Genomic DNA, 23,840 nt, shown 5'->3' on the forward strand with positions numbered 1-23,840 from the left:
AAAAAAAAAAAAAAGATATTTGAAGGTTTATACTCAGAATACTTGGAGAAATCTTGTATGATGATGGTGTAGTACATTATTGACATGTTTCCCTTCTTTTCCTACAGAGTCTTCAGGCAGAAAGGAACAAACCAACTAAAAATATGATTAACATTAATAGCCGCCTACAAGAGGTCTTTGGTCATGCAATTAAGGCTGCATATCCAGATTTGGAAAATCCTCCTCTGCTAGTGACACCAAGTCAGCAGCCCAAGTTTGGAGACTATCAGTGTAATAGTGCTATGGGTATTTCTCAGGTGATGTATTGTCATGACTCCTGGTTATTTGGTTTTTTTAAAGTATTATTATTATCATCATTACCATTTACAGAAATAATACTATTGCAAGTTGTGTCCTTAGTGAAAAGGACATTTGCCACAGTTTGAAAAACTTGAGAAAGATTGGTGGGGTATATGTGTTAACTTTTTTTTAGGCACAATTTTTAAGTTTTGGTTAAATTTTATATGTCTTCTCAATATTTAAGGGCAATCATTGGTACTCTTTCGTTTAGGTATTTCCCTCCTGCTATGTCCAGGATTGCTGTCTGTTGTTGATGAGTGTTGGGAGGTGAAAAATTAAAATAAGCCATTTACCAGTTGGCATCCCAATTAAATATTTGATGTAACTATGATCTTTGAGCCAGGGTTATATATTCATCTTCAAGCAGAGGAGTTTCCCGTTTTAAATAGCTGCATTGTCTGATGTTTTTGTGGTTAACTGCATCTGGCTTGGGTCTTTCTGTTTTCCTTTCTTTGCTGAATTGGAAAGGGTTACTCTGAAGAGTCCAGGTCTTATAGTGTCGTTTATTTCTCAAGTGTGAATATTGCACACTTTCATGACTTGAAAATTAGAAATGTAAATATGCTGGAACCAGGCTTCATAACTGTAGACTTTGTTATGTCATCATTAAAAAGTTCGAGGTGTTGTAATCCCAGCTACTAGGGAGGCTGAGGCAGGAGAATTGCTTGAACCCAGGGGCAGGGGTTGCAATGAACCAAGATCATGCCACTGTACTCCAGCCTGGGTGACAGAGCGAGACTCCGTCTCAAAAAAAAAAAAAAAAAAGTTCCAGGTATATGTGTGTAACATATTTGGAAATAGAGATCATGTAGTTTGGGCACTTTTCTATTCCTCTTGGCACTATTCATACTTTAATCTGTCATTCATAATGTGATTGGACTTCTCTGCTTCTGCCTTTTGATGGCTCTTAATGTAAAATGCATCTCGTGCCTTGTCAGGTGTGCATTTCCGAGTAACTTGCTGAAATCTGTTGTGTAATGAATCATTTTATATTGTGTTGTAGATGCTCAAAACCAAGGAACAGAAAGTTAATCCAAGAGAAATTGCTGAAAACATTACCAAACACCTCCCAGACAATGAATGTATTGAAAAAGTTGAAATTGCTGGTCCTGGTATGACATAATGTTATCCTTCTTAATAGTTGTTTTGAAGATGAGTCCTTTTTGAAGTTAAAAAAGAACACACATTTTAATTACAGGGTTAAAATTTATATACTGAACAAGGTGGTGAAAGCACTGTGGATTGTGATATAGGAAATTATTAATCTAGACTCAGCTACCGCTTTTAGCTGCCTTACCTTGAATGAGTTACTTTGCCTCTCTGTGATTCAGTTTTTCATCAGCAAAATGAGAATAGATAATGGCAGATAAGTCTTCGGCACAAGGGTCTTCTGTTTTCTCTTGAGAGGCTGAAAGGGAAAGGGCCCTGAGTTAAATAGGAAGGTTTCAGGAGAAGGGTGAAGGCTTGAAGTAGACGGTGAGACAGGAGCTTACAAGACAGCTTAAGTCAAGGCCACAACTGGTATTGGAATCCTGAAGAATTTTGCCAGAGCCAGGTCAGCGTCTGGAGCAAATCCTTAGGAGTGAGCGATTATTCAAGATAAGACACTATCTGATATTTTTTTCTCTTCTATCCATTAGGTTTTATTAATGTCCACTTAAGAAAGGATTTTGTATCAGAACAATTGACCAGTCTCCTAGTTAATGGAATTCAACTACCTGCTGTGGGAGAGAATAAAAAGGTATATGTACAGTCTTCTATTAATACATTAGTATCTTAGAACTGCATGGAACCAAGCATGGTGGTATGTGCCTATAGTCTTAGCTACTAGGGAGACTGAGGGAGGAGGATTGCTTGAGCCCAGAAATTCAAGGCTGAGGTGTGCTACAATTGCACCTGTGAATAGCTACTGCACTTCAGCCTGGGCAATATAGTGAGACTTCATCTCTAAAAAAGAAAAAGAAAAACGAACTGCATGGAAAGTGCTGAAACTGGGAATGGATTTCACTTTTCATATTGAAATTTAATCATTCACATTTGAGATTATGAACATTTATGAAATAGCCTTTCTCCTGGGTCTAGCATGTTGTGTGATTTTTTTTTTTCCCACTGAATTCCACAAGGCATTTGAGGTAGCCAATTGATACACAGATAACACTGAAATAGAGTGCATAATGTGTATAAATGAGTTTGATTCTTTTTCAGTTAAAAATATATAAGCAGGGCCGGGCACGGTGGCTCACGCCTATAATCCCAGCACTTTGGGAGGCCGAGGTGGGCGGATCAAAAATAAAAAAAAATTAGCCAGGTGAGGTGGTGGGCGCCTGTAGTCCCAGCTACTTGGGAGGCTGAGGCAGGAGAATGGCGTGAACCTGGGAGGCAGAGCTTGTAGTGAGCTGAGATTGCGCCACTGCATTCCAGCCTGGGCGACAGAGCGAGACTCTGTCTCAAAAAAAAAAAAAAGTGTGTGTGTATATATATATATATATATACACACACACACACACACATACACACACACACAAGCAGATCCTTCATAAAATCAAACATGGTTGAATTACAACCCAAATTAGTGTTTAAGTCTGAGTTTGTTATTAGATGTGTTATTAATGAATGCATTAGAACAAAATGTTTGTGCTCCTCTTAAAAAATCTTTCTCTCTTTATGTTTTTGCCCCTCTTAACAGCCTTTCTTTTCTTGTCTACCCCAGGTTATAGTTGACTTTTCCTCCCCTAATATAGCTAAAGAGATGCATGTAGGCCACCTGAGGTCAACTATCATAGGAGAGAGTATAAGCCGCCTCTTTGAATTTGCTGGGTATGATGTGCTCAGGTATGTGGTCTTGCCTTGCTTACTGTACTCTTTCCTTATTTTCTTGTTTGGAAAATTCTATAGAACATGAAATGTCTCACTCAAGAAAGAATGTTCAACTAAATCAGTGGTTTGTCAGCTTAGTTCTTTACAATCACCCAGTAAACTTTTAAAATATGTCCTGAGCCTCTCCTCTGAACCTTTTTTACTATTTTTTTTTTTTTTTTAGACTCTTAGTGGAACCAAGGATAAAACACATTCATTCATTTTACAAATGCTTCTTGAGGACCTCTTGTATTACAGCAAGGGGTTTATATCCTAGTAGGGAGAGAAGTATACTTGTAAAGGAACAGGGTATTTTGGGCCTTGTAAGCTGTGATAGGCAATTGAGATTTTATTCTACGTGTCCTGGGAAGCTATTAGAGAGTTTTAGTTTGTGAAGCAGGGTGATCAAATTAAAGATTAGTCTGGGTACTGTGGCTCACACCTGTAATCCCAGCACTTTGGGAAGCCAAGGTGGGAGGATCACTAGAGGCCAGGAGTTCTAGGCCAGCTTGGGCAACATAGCAAGAACCTGTCTCTATTTTTTATATTTTTAAAGAAATAAAAATTTTTTAAATAATATAAAAGATTACTATGGTTAGTTACTGTGAAGAAGCTAAACAAAGAAGGGAGACTATAACAGTAAGTGTTAGGCTGGGCGCGATGGCTCATGTCTATAATCCCAGCACTTTGGGAGGCCAAGGGGGAATGGATCACGAAGTCAGGAGTTTGAGACCAACCTGGCAACACAGTGAAACCCCGTATCTACTAAAAATACAAAAATTAGCTGGACGTGTGGCACACACCTGTAATCCTAGCTACTTGGGAAGCTGAGGCAGGAGAATTGTTTGGACCTGGGAGGTAGAGATTGCAGTGAGCTGAGATCGCGCTACTGCACTCCAGCCTGGGCAACAGAGCAAGACTCTGTGTCAAAAAACAAAACAAAAAAACGAAAACAGTAAGTCGAGAGGCTATCATCATGATCCACTTGAAAGATGATCTGGTGGTTTGGATTAGATAAAAGCAGAGAGGGAGAGAAATAGGAAGGATCAATGTTTTTTTTTTTTTTTTTTTTTTTTTTTTTTTGAGGCGGTCCACCCTGCCCCCCAGGTAGAGTGCAGTAGCACGATCTTGGCTCACTGCAAGCTCTGCCTCCCGGGTTCACACCATTCTCCTGCCTCATCCTCCTGAGTAGCTGGGACTATAGGCGCCTGCCACTACGCCCGGCTAATTTTTTGCATTTTTAGTAGAGATGGGGTTTCACCATGTTGGCCAGGCTAGTCTCGAACTCCTAACCTCAAGTGATCCGCCTGCCTCCGCCTCCCGTAGTGCTGAGATTACAGGCGTGAGCCACCACGTCCAGCCTCAACATATATTTTCAAGAATCCATTGATATTTGGGAACCATTGGTGTAAATTATACTAAGATAATGGTTAAAATGTTAAATTTTCATAAAATTGTGGGAATAACCAACATTGGCCAAGCTGTCATTGTTTCAATTAGCTACAAAATAAACAGATTATAGTCCACTGACAGAAAACACATTCATTCAACAAATTCTGGATGCCCGCCCTGTGCAGCCTGTATTACTTGAGTATGTAGAGCTGAATGTAACAGACATAGTTTTCATCTCTTATGAAGTTTGCAGACCAGTTGAAGAAACAACCAAGTAAACAGATATTACTAAATGGTGATGTACTGGCGTGTAAATGTTAGTGGTTTCTAATGGATAGTTCCTCTAATTTAACTTAACCATCTTTATTATTTAAAAAATGATTTTATATTCTCTGGTGTTAGGTTAAATCATGTAGGAGATTGGGGGACCCAGTTTGGCATGCTCATCGCTCACCTGCAAGATAAATTTCCAGATTATCTAACAGTTTCACCTCCTATTGGAGATCTTCAGGCCTTTTATAAGGTTTGATACCGTTTATTTTATATTATTTGTGTGTTTATCATTAATTATCCATTTTCCTTAGGAAACTTAAAATGGTTTTTAAAGCTACTATGGAGTGAAGTGAAAGTTGCTAACAGCCTGAGTAATACATGTTTCTGTATAAATGACACTCTCTTGAACTTAATTTTTTTTTTTAATTTGTAAAGAAAAGACGTTTAATTACCTCACAGTTCTGCAGGCTGTACAAGCATGGCACTAGCATCTGCTCAGTTTCTGGGGAGGACTCAGGGAGCTTTTATTTATGGTGGAAGGCAAAATGGGAACAGATCAATTGATAGACATATAAAATCCGTTCACTTACACTGGCAAGCCTTTTGTTTAGTTTACTTACCTGAAAACTGAATTCTTTTTTATTCTGACATTCATTGCATTTGGTTGTGTGCCTTAGAAAGAGCCGTCCCCTACCCCCAGATTCATTGCATTTGGTTGTGTATGTAGAACCACTGCTAGATACCCTACATTTGGTTGTATGCGTGGAAACAGCCATCCCCCACCTGTTAATGTGTCGTCTTTGCTTTGTTTATTGGCGTATGTTAAAATCAAATTTTGATTTGATTTTGTTTTAGTTAAAAAGATTGTTAGTAGAGACAGGATTTCACCATGTTGGCCAGGCTGGTCTTGAATTCCTGACCTCAAATGATCTGCCCACCTGGGCCTCCCAAAGTGCTGGGATTACAGGTGTGAGCCACCGTGCCTGGCCAACTTACTTTTTTACCGCACCGCCAGGTGCGGTGGCTCATGTCCATAATCCCAGCACTTTGAGAGGCTGAGGCAAGCAGATTGCTTGAGCTCAGGAGATCGAGACCAGCCTGAGCAACAAAGTGAGATCCCATCTCTACAAAAAATACAAAAATAACTAGTTCCAGCTACTCGGGAGGCTGAGGCGGGAGAATCACTGGAGCCCAGGAGATCAAGGCTGCAGTGTGCCCTGATCATGCCACTGTGCTCCAACCTGGGTGACAGAGCAAGACCGTATCTTAAAAAATAAAATTATATTAAAAAATAAAAGTTAAGAAAAATGAATTCTACCACATTGAATTTAGAGGTTCATTAATCAGAATACATTATAGCACTTAAAATTTTTTGATGTTTAATTTTACGTATTTTGATATTATTAAATGTATGTAAAAACAATTTTAAAGACAAATTTTCGCATCATCCATAATTTTAAAATGCCCAACGTGATCAACTTTCTTTGACTTACCTATATGTCAACATGTATTAATCATTTATGATTTTAACATAGTTTTTATATTATGTTTAATATTGCAAACTTTTGTGTTACTTTATGACTGCATATTTTGTTGGATCAGTGTACCAATGTTTACATTAATCCTTTATTGAATTTTTTTCTATTTTAGAGTTGTTTTTATTCAGTAAATAGCTTTGTACACATGGATTTTTTTCCCTTTTTAAAAATTATTTCCTGGCTGGGTTCAGTGGCTCACACCTGTAATCCCAACATTTTGAGAGGCCAAGCTGGGCAAAATGCTTGAGCCTAGGAGTCTGAGGCCAGTCTGGGCAACATGGCAAAACCTCATCTCTACAAAAAAATACAAAAGTTAGCCAGGCATATTGGCATACATCTGTAGTCTCAGCTACTTGGGAGGCTAAGGTGGGAGTGAGTATCACTTGAGTCCAGGGAGGTCAAGGCTGCAGTGAGCTGTGATCACACCATTGCACTATACAGCCTGGACAACAGAGCGAGACCCTGTCTCAAGAAAAATTTATTTTTTCAAAATTAAAATAAATGTTTTAAAAAAATTTCCCTATGGGCCAGGTACAGTGGCTCATGCCTGTAATCCTAGCACTTTGGGAGGCCAAGGCAGGCAGATCACTTGAGTCCAGGAGTTCAAGACCAGCCTGGACAACGTGGAGAGACTCTGTCTCTACATAAAGTACAAAAAAATTAGCCGGGCACACTCCTATAGTTCCAGCTACTCGGGAGGCAGAGGTGGGAGGATCACCCAAGCCTGGCAAGGTTAAGACTGCATTGAGCTGTGAACTTACTGCTGCATTCCAGCCTCAGTGACAGAGTGAGACCCTGTCTTAAAAAAAAAAAAAAAATTCCTTATGGTAGAAGGATCATAAAGATCATAATTTCCTCTCAAATATTTTGATTAATAAATTTATTTTAATGTGAGATGCATGTTTTCTGTTAGTTTAAATTCTTAGGCATTTTCTTTATGACGGAGAACCTTTCAAGAATAGGATTCCTGTATTAAAAGCAAACATTTGTGGAGATTTTGTTTTGTTTGCTTCATTTTACTTTCGGTAAATGTTTTCTGTTAAAATAAGCTAAATATTTACTGATAAGAGACTGGAAAAGTAATGTTATAAACATCTTTTGGAGTTCTGTACTTTGAATATAATGAAGCAGATCTATTAATGCAAGAAATTGTTTGTATAAATAAATTGCTGAAATTTACAAACCACAGTAAAGAAAAGCCATTTCCAATTTTTGATAAAACATATATGTGTATTTGCAAAGAAATATCTAGATTTGTTCACTAAATGTTAACACCGGTTAATTTGAGGTGAGATTAATTATTTTTAAGTAAGTATTGCTTTCAAAATAGAAATAAAACAATGAAAGCAACTTTCTTTTTAGTTAAAAAAATAGTAAGTTGGCCAGGCACGGTGGCTCACACCTGTAATCCCAGCACTTTGGGAGGCCCAGGTGGGCAGATCATTTGAGGTCAGGAATTCAAGACCAGCCTGGCCAACATGGTGAAATCCTGTCTCTACTAACAATACACAAATTAGCTGAGTGTGATGGCGTGTGCCTATAATCCCAGCTATTTGGGGGCTGAGGCATTAAAATCACTTGAACCCGGGACACGGAGGTTGCAGTGAGCTGAAATCATGCCACTCCAGTCCACTCCAGCGTGGGAGACAGAGTGAGACTCTGTCTTAAAAAAAAAAGAAAAACAGAAAATTCATTCAGGACCACATCCAAAATGGAGATTGGAATACAGAAAATTCAGTCCTACCTGTTAGCTATTCTGTACTAACTCTTCTTGAACACAAAAGTATTAGCTGAAGTAGACTTTTGTGAATTGGAAAAGTGTAAAGAAAACTGTGGTGAGATTTTTGTACTTTTCAAGAGAAATGATTTCAGAGTTCTTTGGCATGTTCATTTGTAACAGTATTGTCAACTATTGCGGGAGAGCACTTGTTCTGATGTTCTGAGTTTGTACTTTCTCACTGTGTTTGTGTAGAAATGTGTAAGTTCTTTTTCTAGAATTATAGGATTCGATCTTTTTACAAACCTTTCTTTTAAAATATATATACACAGGAATCTAAGAAGAGGTTTGATACTGAGGAGGAATTTAAGAAGCGAGCATATCAGTGTGTAGTTCTGCTCCAGGGTAAAAACCCAGATATTACAAAAGCCTGGAAGCTTATCTGTGATGTCTCCCGCCAAGGTGAGTTTCTGGGCTTTGTTCCTTCATCCAGCAAATACTATGTATATCATTTCCTTGAGTCTTCATTTTGATTTGACTCTGAATGATGTTTTAACCTTATGAGGACAGGCAAATGGATTTTTTCTTAAATGTATTTCTGAAACAACTAATAAATTTTGAACCTGCCATAAGACAGGCAGGTTCAAATTTTAACTTTCTTAGAAGTCAACAAAAATTAATTAGAAAATAAAGTGGAAAATAAAAAGAAATCTTATTCGTAGTAGCAACAAAACCTATAAAACAGGAGCACTTAGGAATGAATTTATTCAGAAATGTATAGGACCAAAATGATGAGAAGTACACACTGAGATGGAATGGAATGTTCGGATAGAGTGCTGTGCCCAGCTCCCTCAGTCTCCACATTTATTTATGGTTTTAAGTCAATTTCAAATTTTCTAACTTGACATAATAGTTTTAAAGGTTTCTTTGAAGAGTAAATGGGTAAAGAACAATCAGTAAATCTTTGAAAAAGATGATTAATGATGTCTGGCTTGCAGCACTAGGTAATAAAATGTTTTATAATTATAATAATTAATACTATGTCACTGATGTATTGCTACATAGACAGATAGGTGGTTTAAATCAGGAGAAACCACAAGAAAATTCAGTAAATATTTGATCACTAGATAGGAAGAGTTTTTTTTTTCTTCTCATTTACATTTTTTTAAGAATTAATTTTTAAAAAGTTATACAAGAAGGACATGTTCCTTATATAAAAAAGTAAATGTAGGCCCGGCGCAGTGGCTCACACCTATAATCCTAGCACTCTGGGAGGCCGAGGCGGGTGGATCACCTGAGGTCAGGAGTTCAAGACCAGCCTGGTCAACATGGTGAAACCCCATCTCTACCAAAAATACAAAAATTAGCTGGGCGTGGTGGCACACGCCTGTAGTCTCAGCTACTCAGGGAACTGAGGCAGGAGAATCATTTGAACCCGGGAGGCAGAGGTTGCAGTGAGCTGAGATCGCGCCACTGTACTCCAGCCTGGGTGACAGAGCTAGACTCCGTCTCAAAAAATAATAGAAAGAAAGTAAATGTAGACAGGAGAAAAATAAAATTATCTATAGTCCCATGATTGTTAATATTTTGATGTGTATCTTACCATATTCTTTCCCTTTTTTCAAAACGACAGCATGTATATAATGTTCTATATCATACATTTATGCAATTAATTTCCTTTTAATATATTTATTAATAAATTTATTTCAATATAAGATGCATGTTTCCTGTTTTTAAAAAATTCTTATGCATTTTATTTGGTGGCATTTTATTTTTTTCCTTAGAGTTTAATAAAATCTATGATGCATTGGACGTCTCTTTAATAGAGAGAGGAGAATCCTTCTATCAAGATAGGATGAATGATATTGTAAAGGAATTTGAAGATAGAGGTAGGCACTCTTCTTTTAACTTTTTATTATGGAAATTTTCAAACAGGCAAAAGTGGATAGAATTTATAGTAATGCCAGCTTCACGTACTCATCATCCAATTTCAACAATTATGGGTACTGACCAACCTTACTGTACCTACACTTTCTTACACTGCTTCCATCATATCATTCCATCTATAATGACTTTGGTATATGTCTCTGAAAGAACAGGCCCTTCTTTCTGCCCTAAAACTACAATATCATTATTGACAAGAAATACATATATATAATTTTTTTTTTTTGTTTTAACGGTCTTGCTATGTTGCCTAGGCTGGTATGGAACTCTTAGCCTCAAGTGATCCACGGCGCCCTCCCAAGTGCTGGGATTATAGGCGTGAACTATCATACCCAGCCAATAATAATTTCTTAATACCATTAAATAGAGTTCAAATTTCCCAAGTTGATTGATGAATTTTTTTTTTTTTTTTTTTTTGAAACAGAGTCTTACTCTGTTGCCCAGGCTAGAGTGCAGTAGAGTGATCTCAGCTGACTGCAGCCTCCGCCTCCTGGGTTCAAGCAGTTCTCCTGCCTCAGCCTTCTATGTAGCTGGAATTACATGCGTGCACCACCACACCCAGCCAATTTTTGTGTTTTTAATGGAGACGGGGTTACACCATGTTGGCTGGGCTGGTCTTGAACTCCTGACCTCAGTGATCCACCCGCCTCAGCCTCCCAAAGTGTTGGATTCATGATTTTTTTTTTTAAATCGTTTTTTCAGTCTGCATGTAACGTTTGTTTGATATGTATCTAAGTTCTATAACTCTGAGGTTTCTCCCTCTTTTTAAATTTATTTTCTTGTTGAAGAAACTGGGCCATTTGTCCTGAAGAATTTCCCGTATGGAACTGTTTAGCATAATTCTTATGTATGTGTTTCTCTAAAGAGGCTTCATTAGATTCTGATTTATGTTTTATTCCTTTTTTCGTTGTTTTCTTTTAGTTGCAAGAATGCAGGCAATGAGGTAGTGTCTGGTTGTCTTTTTGTCATATTAAGATTGATTAGTGAGTTCAAGTATTGTCAGCTGGATCTGTCCAGAAATTTCCCCATCAGACTTCTCTGTTGGTTTTATTAGCTATTTATAACCATGACTTTGATCCATCACTTCATTGGAGGTTAGGAAATGGTAGTGTTCTGTCATTCTTTCTCCATTTGTTACTTGGGATTCTCTTATGCTGAACTTTGTTACAAATTATTTTGGTTATCCTCAGGTATAATTCATATAAGGCAGGTAGGGTAGTAGAAGTGCTTTTTTTTTTCTTCTTCATCAATTGCAGAATAACCGGTTTGTTTCTCAGCATCTCAAAGTGAGTTGTTTGATTTTAACCTTATTGGGTGGGCTTTTAATATGTTTTATATTTTTCAATCAGTTGTCTTTATAATTTTTGTAATGCTCAAATTGTCCCATTTTGGCTAAGTAACTTCATATTTTTTGTTGTGGTTTTGTTTTTTTTAACCCCTTTGGTAGTTACTTAATTGCTTTCTGGTGTACAATATTCCAGGCCCATTTTGTACATTTCCTGCCTCAGACTGAAATCAACCATATCTCTATGGAAGCCTGTTTCCTTGAATGGAAGTAGTATTTTGATCACAGTCTAGGGCTTAGGGACCATACTTTTTAAGATGATAAAATTTTGGCTGGTGCAGTGGCTCATGCCTGTAATCACAGCACTTGGAGAGGCTGAGGCAGGAGGACCTCTTGAGGCCAGGAGTTTGAGACCAGCCTGGGCAACATAACAGGACCCTTTCTCTACCAAAAAATTAACAAAAGAAATAGTTGGGCGTGGTGATGCATGCCTGTAGTTCTAGCTATGCTTGAGCCCAGGCATTTGAGGTTACAGTGAGCTATGCTTACACCACTGCACTACAGCCTGGGCAACAGAATGGGGCTCTGTCTCTGAAAAAAAAAAAAAAAAAAAAAAGAACAATGAGAGAGAGAGAGGTCAAGCACAGTAGCTCGTGACTGTAATCTCAGCACTTTGGGAGGCTGAGGTAGGAGAATCACTTGAGCCCAGGAGTTTAAGGCCAGCCTGGGCAACAAGGTGTGAGACCCTCTCTCTACAAATTAAAAAATTAGCCAGGCGAGGCTGGGCATGGTGGCTCACAGCTGTAATCCCAGCACTTTAGGAGGCCAAGGCGAGAGAATCACGAGGACAGGAGATCAAGACCATCCTGACCAACATGGTGAAACCCCATCTCTACTAAAATACAAAAAATTAGCTGGTGTGATGCACACCTATAGTCCCAGCTACTCGGGAGGTTGAGGCAGGGGAATCGCGTGAACCCAGGAGGTGGAGAGTGCAGTGAGCCGAGATCGCGCCACTGCACTCCAGCCTGGCGACAGAGTGAGATTCCATCTCAAAAAAAAAAAAAAAAAAAAAATTAGCCAGGTGTGATCGTGCATTCCTATGGTCACAGCTTCACAAGAGGCTGAGGCAGGAGGATTGCTTGAGCCCAGGAGGTCTAGGTCACAGTGAACATGTTCACACCACTGCATTCCAGCCTGGATGGTAGAGCAAGACCCTGTCTCAAAATAATAAATAAATGCAATTTTTAAAATGTTTAGAGAAAATAGGCACAGAGAAGTTAGTAGCTTCCCAGGGTCACATAGCTAATAAGTTACATGTCTTTGAGATTCAAACCTAGCCAGTCTGGCTTCAAAGCTCATGTTTTTAACTACTATTTTATACTGCCTTTACGAAGCCTCAATTTTCTAAACTGTAAGAAAGCAGAGAGTTATTTACTACGTAGGGTTATTTTGAAGGTTAAATATAAGGACTTAGCGTAGTACTTGGCACATAGTAGCACTCTTATATAGCTGCTACTATTATCATGTTCTTCCTGTACCTTCTTGCATCCAAGAATTTTGTCTTTTTCATCGTGAGTGTATGAACATGGATTTAATTTTTCTTCCTACTTCTCATTCCAAATGCCAAATCCTGCCATGTTTGTTTTGTGGACCTTGAAGCAGTGTCAACTACTATTCAGCACATTGTTAGAGATCAGTATAAGAATTGCATCTTTCTCCAAGAGGAAGGTTATGGCTCCAGCTTGAAAGCAAAGCACAGAGTTTTCATGTTCTGGGCCTACCGAGCTGATGGGCTCCAACTAAAGAGTTTGGGAGGCCAGGCATGGTGGCTCACGCCTGTAACCCCAGTACCTGGGGAGGCACAAGCAGGAGAATCACTTGAGCCCAGGAGTTTGAGACTGACCTGGGCAATGTAGCAAGACTGTTTGTCAAAAAAAAAAAAAAAGCATTTGGGAGCCAAGTTTAGTGTAAGTCTGGAAAACTGCCAGAACATCTGACCTGTGCTCTGATAGCACCCTGAGTGTCCAGGCAACCTTGATGGTTAACCTTTTCCAAGGCTTGTAATAGATCATGGTGAGGAAAAAAATATGTGATTTCTTTAGCTCTCTAATAAATACATTTTAAAATATTTTTAGAATAACTAAATATTTATATAGTAGAATGAGTAAGCCTTCATTTTCCTTCAGGGTTCTTTTAACTTTATTAATGAAGTTTTTTTTTTTGCCCCCTAGGATTTGTGCAGGTGGATGATGGCAGAAAGATTGTATTTGTCCCAGGGTGTTCCATACCATTAACCATAGTAAAATCAGATGGAGGTTATACCTATGATACATCTGACCTGGCTGCTATTAAACAAAGACTATTTGAGGAAAAAGCAGATATGGTTATCTATGTGGTGGACAGTGGACAAGTGAGTTTGTAGATTTTGTAGATTTGTATGTATTTTACATTGTCTGATTGGAGGTAAGTCAGTATGGTGAGGTTGGTGACATTTGACACTGGATGACTATAAATTTTCCCCAAAGACTAAGATTCAGGACATCAATATAGCATAGAAGAAAGAAAGGGTTTGGGCCGGGCGTGGTGGCTCAAGCCTGTAATCCCAGCACTTTAGGAGGCCGAGATGGGGGGATCACGAGGTCAGGAGATCGAGACCATCCTGGCTAACACGGTGAAACCCCGTCTCTACTTAAAATACAAAAGAAAAAACTAGCCGGGCGAGGTGGCGGGCGCCTGTAGTCCCAGCTACTGGGGAGGCTGAGGCAGGAGAATGGCGTAAACCCGGGAGGCGGAGCTTGCAGTGAGCTGAGATCCGGCCACTGCACTCCTGCCTGGGCGACAGAGCAAGACTCTGTCTCAAAAAAAAAAGAAAGAAAGAAAGGGTTTGGACCCAGCCAAACTGGACACTTCCTAGTTTTCCAGCTTGCCGCCACAAACTGGAGAAGGTTGTTACTCCTCTGAACCTCAGCAATTGTTCCTAATCAATAGGGTTGTTGTGTGACCTAAAATGTAATTGAAGTTTCTGCACGTGACCCTGTTCTTCATTCAGTTGCTTTTAAAAACGTTTGAACATAGTAGAAAATATAACAGTGTTGCTCTTAGTGTTTCTCATAATAGGGAATAAAAGAAGAGGTTTTATAATAACACTTGTCTCACAAGATTTATGAGCGATTTGAATTTTACAGATCTATTCCTAAGCAAAAGCACCTTAAGTCTTTTTTTTTTTTTCTTAAAGAAGACTAGCAAGTAACTTTCCGTTTCTGTTGATTTGTAGTCTGTGCACTTCCAGACAATATTTGCTGCTGCTCAAATGATTGGTTGGTATGACCCTAAAGTAACTCGAGTCTTCCATGCTGGATTTGGTGTGGTGCTAGGGGAAGACAAGTAAGTCTGGAAAATCTGAAGATGGTAATGATATACTTGGTCCCCACATTTACTTGGAAGAGGCTACTTTTCATCTGATACCATATTAGAAATAAGAAAGTCCACAGTTTTCTTTAGTCCACATAAGCGATAATGGTGTAAATCCAGCTGAGTGATTTTGTATCTATATCATCACTGCTGGAGAATGTAGCCTTTTAGGTAGATAGTATGTACAAAGTTTAGTGAAAACCAGACTGTAGACCTAATAGATTATATATAAGGGGTTTCCTCTCCCACAAATCTAAATTATAAAATCTATTACTGTACCTTCTCAGATTTCAGACACTATTTAACAATATAGCTTATGCATTTTATAAATGTTTTTGTTTTTTCCTTCAAAGTTGAACATAGGCAAAAGGTATAAGTTATTGAGATTCCAATTAAGTTTTAAGATTCACTGGTTTTGTTTTATGTTCTTTCCAAAAATATTGTTTATTGAGAACTATATATTAATATTCATACTTTCAGCTTTTCTATTTGCTAATTTTTTAATATTCTCAATATTTGTAAAATAAAAAGGTAAATACAACCGTGTTTCGATGCAGTAGTCCTCAATTCAAAGGCACAGCATTTTTCATATTTTAACCTCTGGTATTCACTGGTGTCTTAGGATCACTTACCAAAAATCTGTGGTATCTTCGATTTGGTGACAAAGCCTAATATTTCCATCCTACAAAGGTGGTAATACTTCTAAAAACCACGTGGAGTAGCTCAAGGTGTTTGGCCAGCCAATGTACAAAAGCCCTAATTGAACATGTAAAAGACAGATTAGATGTGTTAAGGTATTATCTTAGATACAGATTATGTGGAGCTCGAAGACCTTGTTGGAAACAACATTTTCTAAATGTGTTACTTCTCCACGGATCTGCACTTTTTTGAAATCAAAAGACACTAAGGCCAGGGCACAGTGGCTCTCATGTCTGTAATTCCAGCACTTTAGGAGGCCAATGCTGGAGGATTGCGTGAACCTAGGAGTTGAAGACCACACTGGGCAACATGGTGAAACCCCGTATCTACCAAAAAAAAAAGAAAGGAAACTTAGCCGGACATAGTGGCATGCACCTGTAATCCCAGCTGAGGATTACTTGAGCATCAGTCATGGAAGTTACAGTGAGGTGAGATCACATCACTGGGCTCCAGCCTGGGTGACAGAGTGAGACTCTGTCTCAAAAACAAAAAGAACAACAAAGAAGACACTAAGTCCTTATTATAGTGTTTATGGACATAAAGTTTTTTAAAACAAACCAGTAAGTTGAACATTACTTAACAGTATCTTAGTTTCTTAACAGTTGGTTTTTTGGACATGTAGATGATATTCTGACACTTACTTAAAATTACTAGTGCTCATGTGGCATTTAATTCATTTGTCATATAATGGCTACAGGATTCTTGATAATTTTAAAATTTTCTGCCCCACCAACATTTGTTTTCAGCATCCCTTCCCCTTTTTTTTTTTTTTTTTTTTTTTTAAATTTTGGGCCAGGCGCAGTGGCTCACACCTGTAATCCCAGCACTTTGGGAGGCCGAGGCGGGTGGATCATGAGGTCAGGAGTTGAGACCAGCCTGGCCAACATAGTGAAACTCCGTCTCTACTAAAAATACAAAAATTAGCTGGGCATGGTGGCAGGCGCTGGTAGTCGCAGCTACTCCAGAGGCTGAGGTAGGAGAATCTTTGAACCTGGGAGGTGGAGGTTGCAGTAAGCCAAGATCACACCATTGCACTCCAGCCTGGGCGACAGGGCGACACTCCATCTCAAAAGAAACAAATTTGTTTTGTTTGGTTTTGAGATAGGGTCTCACTTTGTCACCTAGGCTGGAGTACAGTGGCATGATCACAGCTCACTGCAGCCTCAACTTTCCAGGTTTACATGATCCTCCTGCCTCAGCCTTCCGAGTAGCTGAGACTATAGATGTGCACCACTACACTTGGCTAATTTTTTCCATTTTTTGTAGAGACAGGGTCTCACTATGTTGCCCAGTCTGGTCTCACTGGGCTCAAGTAACCTCCTATCTCGATCTCCCAAAGTGCTGGGATTACAGACATGAATCACCACGTCCAGCCCATTTTGTTTTTTTAAGGGTAATTTAAATGATAGTTCACCAGTGGCAACTTACCATATTTTAAATATTTATCTCAAAATGCTCATAGAGGGCTTGGCGTGGTAGCTCACGCCCGTAATCCCAGCACTTTGGTGAGCCGAGGCAAGCAGACCACAAGGTCAGGAGATCGAGACCATCCTGGCTAACATGGTGAAACCTCATCTCACTAAAAATACAGAAAATTAGCCGGGCATGGTGGCGGGCGCCTGTAGTCCCAGCTACTTGGGAGGCTGAGGCAGGAGAATGGTGTGAACCCGGGAGGCGGAGCTTGCAGTGAGCTGATTGTGCCACTGCACTCCAGCCTGGGAGACAGAGCGAGACTCTGCCTCAAAAAAAAAAAAAAAGCTCACAGAGGGGGATGGGACTTAAAAAAAGGTTTGTTTTTTTAATGCGTACAGATTCTGCTATTTTTAAATGACATTTTCTGTTTTAATTTTTTGAGTGATTATTTCATCATCTTCCTGCTATTTCTTGTACATCTGTTTATTGAGTATGTTCTGTGCATGGTGTTGGTTGGATGCTGCACAATGTGTACACACAGATACACAGAACGTGACCTCCTCTCTGAAGGAGGCTATCATCTAGAGCAGAACAGTGTCCTGTGGAGCTTGTGAAAATACACTTGCAAGGCCCGCTGTGGGAGTTGCTGACTTATTAGGTCTAAAGTGGGTATTAGTCATCTGTGTTTCTTTTAAAGCTCTCTTGGTATTCAGATATGCATCCCTCATTGTAGAGCCACTAGTCAGAACAGACCAACACAAAAACAAAAATTCAAGGCAGGCACAGGTAGGGAGTAACTGAAAGGAACAGTAATTGCAAAGTAGAAACATTAAGGAAGGTTTTCTTTAGCATTTTGAACTGGTCTTCATGGTGAGTTTCATTTTATCAGAAATTTGAAAGTTGGACACTTGAGTGTATGGCATAAAGCTGTGGAAATATATAGTGCATTTGTGGGATAATAAAGGAGTTTTAATTCTATATAAGCAGAATTTTACAGGGCAAGTAGATTCTTGCTTAGGCAAGCTCTGGAAATAAAACTTTAACAGAAAGTAGCACATTCATTTTGGTACTCTTTGTGTTAGAAAAGCATGCTTAATTGTTAATTTTTGAGGGATTTTTTAACCCCCCCCCCCCCAAAAAAGGAAAATGAATTTATATCCTTGGTGTTGTTTAAAATTTTTTGTTTAATAGATAAAATTCAATTTTCTCAAAATGCTTTTTTAACAGCAGCTGCCCAGGGCAGTGCTTATTAGTCCTTTTGCCATATCCATAGTGATTCTGATTGCAGTAGATCTGAACAGGACCCTAGCATCCTGGATCCTGGGGTTTTTTCTCTTTTTTCTTTTCTTTTCTTTTTTTTTTTAAAGCAACTGGGCCAGGTGCAGTGTCTCCGGCCTGTAATTCCAACACTTTGGGAGGCTGAGGTGGGAGGATCACTTGAGACCAGGAGTTTGATAGGAGCCTGGGCAGCATAGCGAGAAGACACCATCTCTACAAAAAATAAAGATTAAAAAATTAACCAGGTGTATTGGCTCGCACCTATAGAATTAGCTACTTGGCAGGGTAAGGTAGAAGGATTACTTAATCCTAGGAGTTCAAGGTTACAGTGAGCTGTGGTCATACTACTTCACTCCAGCCTGGGTGACAGAGCAAGACGCTGTCTCTAAAAATAAATAAATGAGTGAATGAAGCAAGCAAGCAAGCAACTGGCTGCTCAGACATCTTTTTTAAACCTTGCCAGGCGATTCTGGTATGAGTCAAGGCTTGGTTACCACTGAACAAGAAGAATTAGTATACAGAGAAATTCAAGTGAGATTTCATCAAAGAATTTCCTGACTTTCCCAGCAATTCTAGAAACATATATTTTGATTAGTAATTTTTCTAAAAAGGTGAAACATCTAAGCCAAACTTTGTATTCCAAGAAAGTGAACAAATGAACAACTATCTTCTTTCTCTGTTAGGAAATTTATTAAAGGTAAATATGTAGAGAGAGCTGTTGAGGGCTGGAGCATTGGATGCTTTGAGTTGAGGGCTAGAGATGAACAGCACTTGAAAGCACAGTGTTTCATTTAGTACTCTTCTTGCTTGATGACTGGCATAAGGCATTGTTAACATTGGCATCAACCCTCTCTTAATAGTTCTCAGGGGCAACATATACCTTAGAGATTTGAAACATATGTTGAAGTTTGTGGTCAGGTCTCTCAAACCTTCCTTTTCAAAGATTTCTGAGTTGAAAAACCTGTTTCAAAATCTGATTGGGGTTTTACATTTTTTAGGAAAAGTTTAAAACACGTTCGGGTGAAACAGTGCGCCTCATGGACCTTATGGGAGAAGGACTAAAACGATCCATGGACAAGTTGAAGGAAAAAGAAAGAGACAAGGTAATCCAAAGCTTTATTGGCATAATGTGTATGAAGCATTGTGATTTTCATTTTGTTTTGTTGAGAGAACTGAGGAGAATTATAAGGAGTCAGTCCCACCTAGGACAAGGCTCATATTGCTCTGACTTTATTGCAGAGTAAGTTTATCTTGTGAATTGCTGAGCATTTATTTAGAAAATACAGTTCTTGGCAATTAAAAAAGATCTTGGCGTTTTCCTCCTTTGTTAATGTAGCTTAGTATCTGTGCTGCTTAACAGCAGTTCCCAGTGATGGGAGAATATTGCAGACTGAAGGAGTTTGATTCTTCAGCTCACATCAGAGTCTACTTGTGCCGTGCTCCTTCTTTGGAGCATTTGTAGAGTGGTCATAGCAGTCAGTTCTTGTCACCCAAGGCCATTGATGAACCTTCAGAGCAGGCAACATGATGGCCTTTCATAGCTCCCTTAGAAAAGACTGTGGTTCAGTTTGTGTGGAATTTGGAGGAATGAAAAAGAAAAGTCAACAAGAACTTTTTTTTTTTTTTTTTAAGTTTAGAACAGTAGAGGAGAGGTCAGGCATTCCTGAGACTGGGTAATTTATAAAAGAGATTTAATTGGCTCTTGGTTCTTCTGGCTGTAGGAGCATGGCACCAACATCAGTTGGCTTCTGGGGAGGCCTCAGGGAACGTTTATTCATGGGGGAAGGTGAAGGGGAAGCAGGCACTTCACATGGCTAAAGCAAGAGCAAGAGAGAGAGGGTAGGGGGAGGAGGTACCACACACTTAAATGACCAGATCTCACAAGAACTCTATCACCAAGACAGCACTAAGCCATAAGGAATCTGCCCCCATGGTCCAGCTAAATCACTGGTCTGGTCTAGGCACATCTGGCACAGTCAGATGAAAAGTGGAAAGTTAGGCCAGCGCGGTGGCTCCCACCTGTAATCCCAGCACTTTGGGAGGCTGAGGCGGGTGGATCACGAGGTCAGGAGTTCAAGACCAGCCTGGCCAAGATGCTGAAACCCCGTCACTACTAAATATACAAAAATAGCTGGGTGTGGTGGCATGTGCCTGTAATTCCAGCTACTTTGGAGGCTGAGGCAGGAGAATCGCTTAAACCTTAAAGAGGTTGCAGTGAGCCAAGATCAAGCCACTGCACTCTAGCCTGGGCGACAGAGCAAGACTTTGTCTCAGAAAGAAAAGTGGAAAATTTAGTCATCTAGCTGTTTGTTAGTCTGCCTGATGACAAAAAAATTGCTTTGACTCTTTAACCACCCCAGCTAGTATTTTTTTTAAGTTAATTTTAAATGTGTATGGTAAAATGCACAGCTTAATAAATTTTTACATATATATGCCTTAGAACACAAGATATATTTCTGTCACTCCAGAAATTTTCCTGTCACCATAAATCACTTTTGCTTATTCTGGAATTTCATATAAATGAAATCACATAGTATGTGCCCTTTTCTGTGTGCATCAGTAGTTCGTATGTTTTCGGTTTTGTTTTGTTTTTGAGACAGAGTCTCACTCTGTCACTCAGGCTGGAGTGCAGTGGCAAGATCATGACTCACCGCACCTTGACCTCCTGGGCTCAAGAGATCCTTCTACCTCAGCCTCCCGGGTAGCTGGGACTATAGGCACCCACTGCCATACCCGGCTAATTTTTGTATTTTTTTTTAGAGATGGGGTTTTGCCATGTTCCCGAGGCTGGAACTCCTGGGCTCAAGCAATCCACCCACCTTGCCCTCCCAAAGTGCAAAGATTATAGGCATAAGCCACCACACCCAGCTGTAGTTCATTTGTTTTTATTGCTGCATGATATTCTGATATATGAAGGTGCTACATTTTGTTTATCCATTCTCCTATTGATTGATAATAATCCTATTGATTAGGATTATTTCCAGTTGTTAGCTGTTCTGAATACAAAGGTATTTTGAATATTGTTGTTCAAGCTCTTTTAGAGGTACATGTGCTTTTTCTTTTGGATATATATCTGGGAATGGCATTGCTGGGTTGTAGGGTTGTCTTATGCTTAACTTTATTAAAAATTGCCAAGGAGAAAGTGGTGACTGTTGTATACTCCCACTACTAACATATGAGAGTTTCATTGCACCATATGTTTACCAACATTGATGTGTTAGTCAGGGTTCTCTAGAGGGACAGAATAGGATAGATACATATAAAGGGACGTTTATTAAGTATTACACGATAACAAGGTCCCACAATAGGCTGTCTGCAAGCTGAAGATCAAGGAGACCCAGTCTGAGTCCGAAAACTGAAGAACTTGGAGTCAGATGTTTGAGGTCAGGAAGCATCCAGCTTCCTGGATGTACAGGAGAAAGATGTAGGCTGAGAGGCTAGGCTAGTCTCTTCACGTTTTTCTCCCTGCTTTATATTCACTGGCAGCTGATTAGATGGTGCCCACCCAGTTAAAGTTGGGTCTGCCTTTCCCAGCCCATGGACTGAAATGTTAATCTCCTTTGGCAACACTCTCACAGACACACCTAGGATCAATACTTTGTACCCTTCAATCCAATCAAGTTGACATATTAACCATCACAATTGGTTTAGTCAGTGTTTTTTATTTTAGCTTTTCTGGTGAGTGCATAGTGACTTACTGTGGTTAAAATTTTCATTCCTCTGATAAATAATGATATTGATGATACTGACTACCTTTCCTCCCTCCCTCCCTCCCTCCCTCCCTTCCTTCCTTGTTCTTTTCTTTTCTTTTCTTTTTTCTCTTTTTTTTTTTTTTTCTTTTCTTTTCTTTCTTTTCTTTCTAGAACCGCACTCTGTCATCCAGGCTGGAGTGCAGTGGCACGATCTTGGCTCACTGCAGCCTCCATCTCCCAGGTTCAAGCAATTCTCCTGCCTCAGCCTCCCTAGTAGCTGGGACTACAGGCACATGCCAACACACCAAGCTAATTTTTGTATCGTTTGTAGAGATGAGGTTTCACCATGTTGGCCAGGCGAGTCTCAAATCCCTGGACTCAGCAATCTGCCTGCCTCAGGCTCTCAAAGTGCTGGGATTATATAGGCATGAGCCACCGTGCCCAGCCTGACTGCCTTTTCTTAGGCTTATTGGTCATCTAGATAATCTTCTCTTGTGAAGAGTCTGTTAACTCTTTTGCCCATTTATCATCATTATTATTATTTTGCATTAGACAATCAGTACTTACATTTATCTATATATTTTTGCCCTTTTCTGCAGTTTTTTTGCTTACACCTGGGATTATTTTTCCACAATCTGAAGGTCTTTATTTTTTTACCACAAGTCTGCTGGGGTGACAGATTCTTTCAGAATTTTTGTTTGTCCAAAATGTCTTTATGTTGCCTTCAGTTTTGAACAATGTTTTATTGGGTATAGAATTCTAGTTTGGCAGCTGTTTTCTTTCAGCATTTTAGAGATGACATTCCACAGAACTGGAGAGGACCAGTAGGGCTGGGGGAAGGAAATAAATAAAAATGATATTCCATTGTCTTCCAGCTACCATAGTTTCCTTCGAAAATCAGTTGTAAGTTTCATTGTTTCTCCTTTGAAAGTATGCATCTTGGCCGGGCGCGGTGGCTCAAGCCTGTAATCCCAGCACTTTGGGAGGCCGAGACGGGCGGATCACAAGGTCAGGAGATCGAGACCATCTTGGCTAACACGGTGAAACCCTGTCTCTACTAAAATACAAAAAAAACTAGCCGGGCGAGGTGGCGGGCGCCTGTAGTCTCAGCTACTCCGGAGGCTGAGGCAGGAGAATGGCGTGAACCCGGGAGGCGGAACTTGCAGGGAGCTGAGATCCGGCCACTGCACCCCAGCCCGGGAGACAGAGCAAAACCCCGTCTAAAAAAAAAAAAAAAAAGAAAGTATGCATCTTTTCTCAGACTTTTAAAGTATTTTCTTAAGCTTTATTTTCAGTACTTTGACTAAGAAATGCCTAAGTGTGGTTTAGGGAGTCATTTTTCTTTTTACCCTCTGGAGGGCTGCCGAACTTCCTAAATCTGTGGGTTGAGTTCTTTCATCAGGTTAGGAAAACTCTTGGCCATGTCTCTTCAAATACGACTACTTTTCCTCATTCTGTCATTTTTGGTACTCCAGGTACATATGTTAGAACTTTGTATCTCATGTGTTTCTTATGCTGTAATTCATTTTTTTCTCTTTGCTTTATTTTGGATATTTTCTGCTTCAGATATTATATTTTGGTATTCTATGTTTAAGGTATTTTTTGAAACTTTTCATCCTTTCTTCCAGTTTTCTTACTCTTTTCCTTTTAATTTTTTGAACATGTTAATCATAGTTTGCTTTAAACATTTTAAAACAGTTTAGACATAAAAAACTTGCAAGATAGTATGAAGAATTTTATATATTTCATTTAGTATCCCCAGATACTAATATCTTTCATAGCTGTATAGTATGATTATCAAAATCAGGAAATTAACATTGATACAATACCATTAACTAATCTGCTTTCACAGTTGGTCTAACTCATGTCCTTTTTCTAGCCTAAGATCCAGTCCAGGATAACATGTTACATTTAGTTATCATGTCTCCTTATCTTTCATCTGGGCAGTTAGTTCCTTGGTCTGTCTTTGACTTTCATGACCTCGACACTTCTGAAGTCTG

The 23,840-nt window shown here is 39.3% G+C and overlaps 1 protein-coding gene and 1 long non-coding RNA gene across 2 annotated transcripts in view; one reads left to right on the forward strand and one right to left on the reverse strand.

Moving 5' to 3' along the window:
• RARS1 (arginyl-tRNA synthetase 1) overlaps window positions 1-23,840 on the forward strand; it is a 35,170-nt gene that overhangs the window by 6,633 nt on the left and 4,697 nt on the right. The window contains 10 exon segments of the mRNA XM_017849408.1: window positions 108-296; window positions 1,343-1,451; window positions 1,980-2,080; window positions 3,050-3,171; window positions 4,990-5,110; window positions 8,448-8,577; window positions 9,900-10,004; window positions 13,579-13,757; window positions 14,622-14,735; window positions 19,147-19,251. Coding sequence (XP_017704897.1) covers window positions 108-296; window positions 1,343-1,451; window positions 1,980-2,080; window positions 3,050-3,171; window positions 4,990-5,110; window positions 8,448-8,577; window positions 9,900-10,004; window positions 13,579-13,757; window positions 14,622-14,735; window positions 19,147-19,251 — 1,275 coding nt within the window.
• LOC108513603 (uncharacterized) overlaps window positions 1-23,840 on the reverse strand; it is a 48,366-nt gene that overhangs the window by 6,147 nt on the left and 18,379 nt on the right. Inside the window, exon 2 of the long non-coding RNA XR_001880949.1 lies at window positions 1,637-1,747. This is a non-coding gene — a long non-coding RNA (uncharacterized LOC108513603). The remainder of the gene's footprint in view (window positions 1-1,636; window positions 1,748-23,840) is intronic.

Source organism: Rhinopithecus bieti, unplaced genomic scaffold, assembly GCF_001698545.2.
Source record: "Rhinopithecus bieti isolate Rb0 unplaced genomic scaffold, ASM169854v2 scaffold_30732, whole genome shotgun sequence".
In the NCBI taxonomy this organism is placed as follows: domain Eukaryota; kingdom Metazoa; phylum Chordata; class Mammalia; order Primates; family Cercopithecidae; genus Rhinopithecus; species Rhinopithecus bieti.